At 42.2% G+C, this 7,500-nt stretch overlaps 2 protein-coding genes across 2 annotated transcripts in view; both read left to right on the top strand.

Moving 5' to 3' along the window:
• Window positions 1-3,459, top strand: part of LOC125042154 — an 8,758-nt gene extending 5,299 nt beyond the window's left edge. The window contains exons 5-6 of the mRNA XM_047637620.1: window positions 2,322-2,447; window positions 3,321-3,459. Of these exons, the coding sequence (XP_047493576.1) occupies window positions 2,322-2,447; window positions 3,321-3,459 (265 nt within the window). The remainder of the gene's footprint in view (window positions 1-2,321; window positions 2,448-3,320) is intronic.
• Window positions 3,460-4,028: 569 nt separating this feature from the next.
• The window catches only part of LOC125042153, a 6,743-nt gene continuing 3,271 nt past the window's right edge, over window positions 4,029-7,500 (top strand). The window contains exons 1-3 of the mRNA XM_047637619.1: window positions 4,029-4,186; window positions 5,406-5,571; window positions 6,147-6,332. Coding sequence (XP_047493575.1) covers window positions 4,029-4,186; window positions 5,406-5,571; window positions 6,147-6,332 — 510 coding nt within the window. The remainder of the gene's footprint in view (window positions 4,187-5,405; window positions 5,572-6,146; window positions 6,333-7,500) is intronic.

The following is a 7,500-nucleotide window of genomic DNA, read 5'->3' as shown; positions in this document are numbered from 1 at the left end:
ACCATAGCAGGCAATACATCATCCTTTTTTAGCGTTTTTCCCACATTTATCTTTATCCTTTTCACTGTTAACTCATGTTTTAAATTGAACATAAGCTGGTTAGTGATGCACAAATCCATAAAAAATACGTGTTTTGCTTTGTTATGCGGGTAGCACTTTTTTATTTATTTATTTTTTTTTTTTTAGGCGTTCCAAAATATGGCATCATCTTGCTATTTTTGCCCGTAATGACGTTCTTGATTTCAAGACTAATCAAAGAGAACACGAAAAGGTGAGAGAAAGAATACAATTACAAACTTGTTCATTATTTTCTCATCTTGAATCTCTCCAATGACCGCCAAAATATATCATCGTAAGACACTTTCTTGCTTTTTAAAATTATTTCAACTTATTTAATTTCATTACTCCTTTGTTTAATCTACTGAAAAAGTTTGATCAAAATGGATTCAGAGAAATAACATGTCGGAGTATTTAAGAATTTAGCAGGACAAATAACGGGAAAATTTGTTAAATAAAATATATTTATGCAAAATAGACTTCTCCTCCTCCTCCTCCTCCTCCTCCTCCTCCTCCTCCTCCTCCTCCTCCTCCTCCTCCTCCTCCTCCTCCTCCTCCTCCTCTTCCTCCTCCTCCTCCTCCTCCTCTTCTCTCCTCCTCTCTTCTTCCTCCTCCTCCTCCTCCTCCTCCTCCTCCTCTTCCTCCTCTTCCTCTTCCTCCTCTTCCTCCTCCTCCTCCTCCTCCTCCTCCTCCTCCTCCTCCTCCTCCTCCTCCTCCTCCTCTTCTTCTTCCTCCTCCTCCTCTTCCTTCTCCTCCTCCTCTTCATTCTTATTTTTACTCATATTATTATTATTATTACCTATGTTATTATTATTGTTATTGTTTTCATTATTCCCGCTATTATTATTATTATTATTATTATTATTAATATTATTGTTGTTGTTATTGTTGTTATTGTTATTATTAGTATTGTTATTGTTATCATTATTATTATTATTATTATTATCATTATTATTATTATTAGTAGTAGTAGTAGTATCATTATCATTATTGTTATTGTTATTATTATTATTATTATTATTATTACTCTTATTATTATTATTATTATTAATATTATTATTATTATTATTAGTATCATTACTGTTATTGTTATCATTATTATCATTATTATCATTATTACTATTTTTATCATCATCACCATCCTTTTACTTCTTTTCAAAATGTATAATATAGTTTGTATAAATAATCGTGAAAAAAGAAAATCTACCTCGCGTGTCTACGTTATATCAAGGGGTCTTTGTATAATGAAATATTGCCTGTGTGTCCTTTGTTTCTCAGGATTTTTTCAGCGAAAATAAGTACACAGCTCCCGTCGCTTTGTTATTCTTGTTATTGTGTGTGTCAGTGTGTAGTTCTTAGGGTGTTTGACTGTTAATTATTCAGCTATTTATAGAAGCAAGAATGTGTCCAATTCTTATGTTTTTTCTCTGTTAATTTCTAGCTTAAATGCGTTAGGGTTTTAGGAATTCATCTTTTGGGCTGGTATTAGACAATGGATAGATTAATGGATAAATACAGTATTGTTGAAATCAGTAAAGAAATATAGGAGAGAGAAAAAGATGAATTGTTTAGGGTTTAACCATCTCAAAATTTATATTCTCTAAATCTTTTTTGTTTTATATAAATGTTATAAATATTGTTCCATACGAGTTTCGGAAATATAGTTCGTCAGAAGTGATTCGTTTCTAGGCAAAGTCATTTCAGCTCGATAACCAATAGTTTCACTTTTTGAAAGGCCTGAAATAACAGGTCGGGGGCAAAAAATAAATAAATAAATAAAAAAATAAAGATAAAAAATATAGGAAAACCATGAAAAGAAAAAAAATTGCCTCTCCATCTCGAATGTGCAAATGAAATTATCTCTGCTATTACCATGCATTCATGGTAGCACTGTCATAATGTGCGTGTTTTCTGCCCCCCCCCCCCACTCTCTCTCTCTCTCTCTCTCTCTCTCTCTCTCTCTCTCTCTCTCTCTCTCTCTCTCTCTCTCTCTCTCTCTCTCTCTCTCTCTCTCTCAGTCCTTCTCTCCCTCCCTCCCTCCCTCCCTCCCTCCCTCCCTCCCTCTCTCTTTCTATCAGCCTCTCTGCCTCTCCATTTCTCTCTCTCTCAGTCCATCTCTCCCTCCTTCCCTCCTCTCCCTCCTCCCTCCCTCTCTCTCTCTCTCCATCAGTCTCTCTGCCTCTCCATCTCACAGACCTTCCTTTCCCTAACCAACGAGGCCCGTCACCCCGTTTCTCACCTCCCTCTCCCCCCTTCCCCCCCAGGGAAGGGAAGCCGCTTTTCCCAGCAGAAAAACTGATGAACTTGCAAGGCTTCAATTTCACCGTGGCCGCCATTCCGTACTCTCCTTTCGTCATCGATAAAGGCCTCTCGCTCCCTGGGCCTGGAAGGTGGGGCTTTATGTGTTTTTTCACCTTTACTAATTCATGGAAGTTCGTATAAAGCAAAGACTCACAAAAAGGTGTTGGGAGGAATTGTGATTCAAAGAAACATGTGATATGATGTTTTCTCTCTTTCCCTCTCTCTCTCCTCCTGTATACACACACACACACACACACACACACACACACACACACACACCCACACATACATATGTGAGTGCATATATACACATATTAGTCTCTTAAACTCATTCTTCAACATCCCACTAATCTAACCCCCCTCTCTCTCTCCTCCACCTCCCTCCTTTTTTTCCACACCCCCTCCTTTCCTTCTCCCCCTCACCATTCTTTCCCCTTCACCCCCACCCTTCCTTCCTCACCCGTCTCCTCCCCCCTCTCCTCATTCCCCTCTCCTCTACCCTTCCTTCCTTCTCCTTCACCCCCTCCCTCCCTCTCCTCCCTCCCCCCTCTCCTCTCCCCCTATCACCCTTCCTCCCCTTCTTTCCCTCTCCTTCACCCCCTCCCCCCTCTCCTCCCCCTATCACCCCTCCTCCCCTCTTTCTTTCCTCTCCTTCACCCCTTCCCTCCCTCTTCTCCTCCTTATCATCCTTCTTTCCCTCTCCTCACCCCTTCCATCATCTCCTTCACCTATCCCCTTCCTTCCCTCTCCTTCACCCCCTCTCCCCTTCTCCTCCCCCCCCTTCCCCCCTCCCTCCCTCCCTCCCTCCCTCCCTCCCTCTCCTCCCCCCTATCCTCCTTCTTCCCCTCTCCTTCACCCCCTTCCCCCCTCCTATCCCCATTCCCTCCCTCTCCTTCACCCCCTCTCCCCCTCTCCTCCTCCCTTCCCCCTCCCTCCCTCTCCTCCCCCCTTCCCCCTCCTAGGTACCGAGGCTTCGAAATCACTCTCCTGGACGAGCTGGCGACGGCCATTAATTTCACGTACCACTACGTGCGCCCGGAAGACGGTCAGTGGGGACGCCTCACTTCCAGCGGCAACTGGACGGGCATGATAGGCATGTAACCCGCGTCTGGTTTCATTGTTGGTTGTTTGATTATGCACGAAAGGAGACTAAGGTAGGTAAGGTCGGTAAGGAAAAGGGCTGATTATGCACGAAAGGAGGTTGTTTGTCCACGAAAAGAGGTTGATTACGCACGAAGGGAAGTTAATTATGCACCAAAATCCCGTTTTCTATTTCGCTCTCGCGGGCTTGTGCAAAAGGCCGACATACGAAAAAACGCATACCATAAAAAAAGAAGGAGAGAGAAAAAAAAAAAGACCAAATGTACAAGAATAAAGTCTTTGATCTCATCCATCTTGCTATCCAATCCCCCCTTTTTCTATTTAATTTCTCTCCCACACAAACAAACAAACGAACAAAAATTACAACGAAAACATAAACAAAAAAAAAAAAAAAAGCATACAATCTTTGATCTCATCCGTATTCGATCCCTTTACTGTCCATCTTGATATTCGATCCCTTTCTGTCCATCTTGATATTCGATCCCTTTCCTTTCCCTTTCCTTTCCATCTTGAAATCCAATCCCTTTTCTCTCTATCTTGAAGTCCACTCCCTTCCTCCCCGCCCAGGCATGGTGGCGACGGAGAGGGCGGACTTCGCCGTGAGCGACATCGGCATCTCGACGCCCCGCGAGGAGGCCGTCGACTTCACGGAGCCCTTCATCTACGACGCCTCGGAGCTGTTCACGCCCCTGGCCAAGCCCCTCCCGCGCTGGCTCGGCCCCATCAGGTGGGCGGGGGGCGGCCTGGCAGGCGGACATACATGCATTCATATACGTACATGGATATGTTCATACATGCATACGTACATGCATACATGCATATATGCATACATACATGCATACATACATACATACATACATACATACATACATGCATACATACATACATACATACATACATACATACATACATACATACATACATACATACATACATACATACATACACACATACATACATACATACATACATACATACATACATACATACATACATACATACATACATACACACATACATACATACATACATACATACATACATACATACATACATGCATGCATGCATGCCTACATACATACATACATACATACATGCATACATGCATGCATATGTACATGCATACATACATACATACATGCATATGTACATACATACATACATACATGCATATGTACATATATGCATACATAAATTCATACATACATCCATACATAAATACATACATAAATACATACATAAATACATACATGAGTACATAAATACATACATACATCCGTACATAAATGCATAGATACATCCATACATACAAACACACACATGCACACATACGTAGCACTAAATACATTCGTACAAAAAAGGAACGCAAATTTATACAAATGGAGATAATCATCTGACAAGCAATAAAGCTAAAAATTTAGATTTACAAATTTAGTAATAGAAAAAAGCGAATGTTATCTGCCCCCCCTTTCGCAAAAGATCTAAAAAAAAGATAAGAGAATAATAATAATAATAATAATGATAATAATAATGATAATAATGATAATAATGATAGTAATAATAATAATAATAAAATGATAATGATAATGATAACAACAATAATAGTAATAATGATAATTATAATAATAACAATAATGATAATAATGATAATGATAATAATAATAATAATAATAATGATAATGATAATGACAATAATAATAACAATAATAATAATAATAATGATGATAATAACAATAATAATAATAATAATGATGATAATAACAATAATAATAATAATAATAATAATAACAATAATAATAATAATAATAATTATGATAAAATTCTACCCAAAATAACCATCATTTTCCCGCCAATCCTTCTCTTCCTCCTCTCTCTCTCTCTTTATCCATTCCCCCTTATTCCCCACAATCTCCTAATCTCTCTCCACCTCAAATCCCTCCGACCAGACCCTTCACAGCGGGAGTGTGGTTGGCTGTGGCAGCGGCGGTGGTCACTGCTGGGCCCTTCTTGACCTTAGTGGCCAGGCTGTGCGCGGGGTCATCCAGCCAGAAGGTCAGGTGGTTTCAGAACATCGAAAACGCGGTCATGTTCACGTCTCAGCCGGTTTTCCAGGTAAGGGGGGGGGGGGGGGGATTCGTCCATACATGGAGATTGGAATAGATTTAAATACTTGATGATTAGTGTGATGTGTAAATGCGTGGGTGGATGGATAGGGAAATTGATAAAAGGAAGAAATGGATAAATCTGTGGGATATGTACATTTATGAATGGATGGATAGATGAGTGGATAAAAGGAAGGAACAGAGAGATATGTGGGATATGTAAATGCATTACTTAAGTGGATAAATGAAAGGATGGATAGGTAGAGGGACGTGGAGGTGAGTGAATGGGTGGATAAGTAAGCAGACAAGTAGACGTTTTATAAGCCAATGTATAATTAAATGATAAGCAGATGCATAAATATATGTACGTGTATATGTATGTAATTATGTATGTATATATGTATTTGTTTGTATTTATTTGGCATTCACGTATGTATGTACATATACATACATGGTTGTATGTATATGTATGGGTACGTATACATGCATGTATGTATGTATATTCATACATATATGCAGACATGCGTGCATTCATGTTTACACACACACACACACTTCGAATGTATGTACCCCCCCCCCCCCCAGCGAGGCAACCACAGAGACATCCTGGAAGCCCCCGGACGCGTCTTCGTGGGCTTCTGGCTCCTCTTCTCCATGATCCTCGGCATCACCTACTCCTCCTCCCTCATCTCCTTCTTGGTCTCGCCGGGGCTCCAGGAACCCATCCAAAACCTGGAGGAGCTGGTCACTTCGGATATCGACTGGGCGAGGGTAAGGCCTGCCAGGGGAGGGCGGGGGGGGGGGGGAGGGGCTGAGGCGCTTTGTGCTCTCTGTCTCTTTCTTTTTTTCTCTCTTTCTCTCTTTTTTTCTCTCTTTCGCTCTCTCTCTCTCTCTTTCTTTCTTTCTCTCTCTCTCTCTCTCTGTCTCTCTCTCCCTCTCTCTCCCTCTCTCTCCCTCTCCCCCCCCCCCCTCTCTCTCTCTCTCTCTCTCTCTCTCCCTCTCTCCCTCCCTCCCTCCCTCCCTCCCTCCCTCCCTCCCTCCCTCCCCCTCCCTCCCTCCCTCTCTCCCCCTCTCCCTCTCTCCCCCCTCTCTCCCTCTCTCTCCCTCTCTCTCCCCACCTCTCTCTCTCTCTCTCTCTCTCCCTCCCTCCCTCCCTCCCTCCCTCCCTCCCTCCCTCCCTCCCTCCCTCCCTCCCCCCCCTCCCTCCCCCCTCCATCCCTCTCTTAATACTGTGGTATTTTCGGGAATTTATGAGACGGCAATTGTCAGCGACAGAACATTATTGTGTTTAATAGATATCATCGTTGTTATTCGCGCTGGTATTACAACACTCAGCCACGTACTCGAGGTATAACTTTCATAATACATAACACGTAAGGTTTATCCTTCGAAGGCCACAACCGAGGACGCTCTTACGCAAACCAGTTAATATTTAACCACAACAACCAAACGGCATTCAACCACACACACAAACAGGTACTTCTGACAAAGTATTCGTCATGCACAATGCAACTATTCGACCATCAACGTTGCACCATATCTCATAATTCTTCACGAAGCCGTCACGACCAGTTCTCACCCATCACCCAGTTACATCCATTTAAATTACGCAAACTCAGCGACAACCACACGCCACTCAACCACACAGACCGAACCATCCGAAAACACGCACCATCCAACCACACAGACTCAACGACTACCATACACCTAACCACATTCATCTCAGTTTTCAAAAAACACACATCATCCAACCACAGAGAACTTAACCACACCCAACTCAAGAGCACAACCACACACACACAACCACACCCGCACACCACCTCCACCACGCAGACCTAACATCTCTCTCTACCACGTCAGTCCACCAAAATCCAACCACATCCTTTTCAACCACACACACACCCAACGCCTATCAAAACCACAACCACACGCACCATCT

This window comes from Penaeus chinensis, chromosome 31 (assembly GCF_019202785.1).
Source record: "Penaeus chinensis breed Huanghai No. 1 chromosome 31, ASM1920278v2, whole genome shotgun sequence".
Taxonomy (NCBI): domain Eukaryota; kingdom Metazoa; phylum Arthropoda; class Malacostraca; order Decapoda; family Penaeidae; genus Penaeus; species Penaeus chinensis.
The sequence above is the reverse complement of the archived record's forward strand: the minus strand, read 5'-3'. Positions and strand labels throughout refer to the sequence as shown.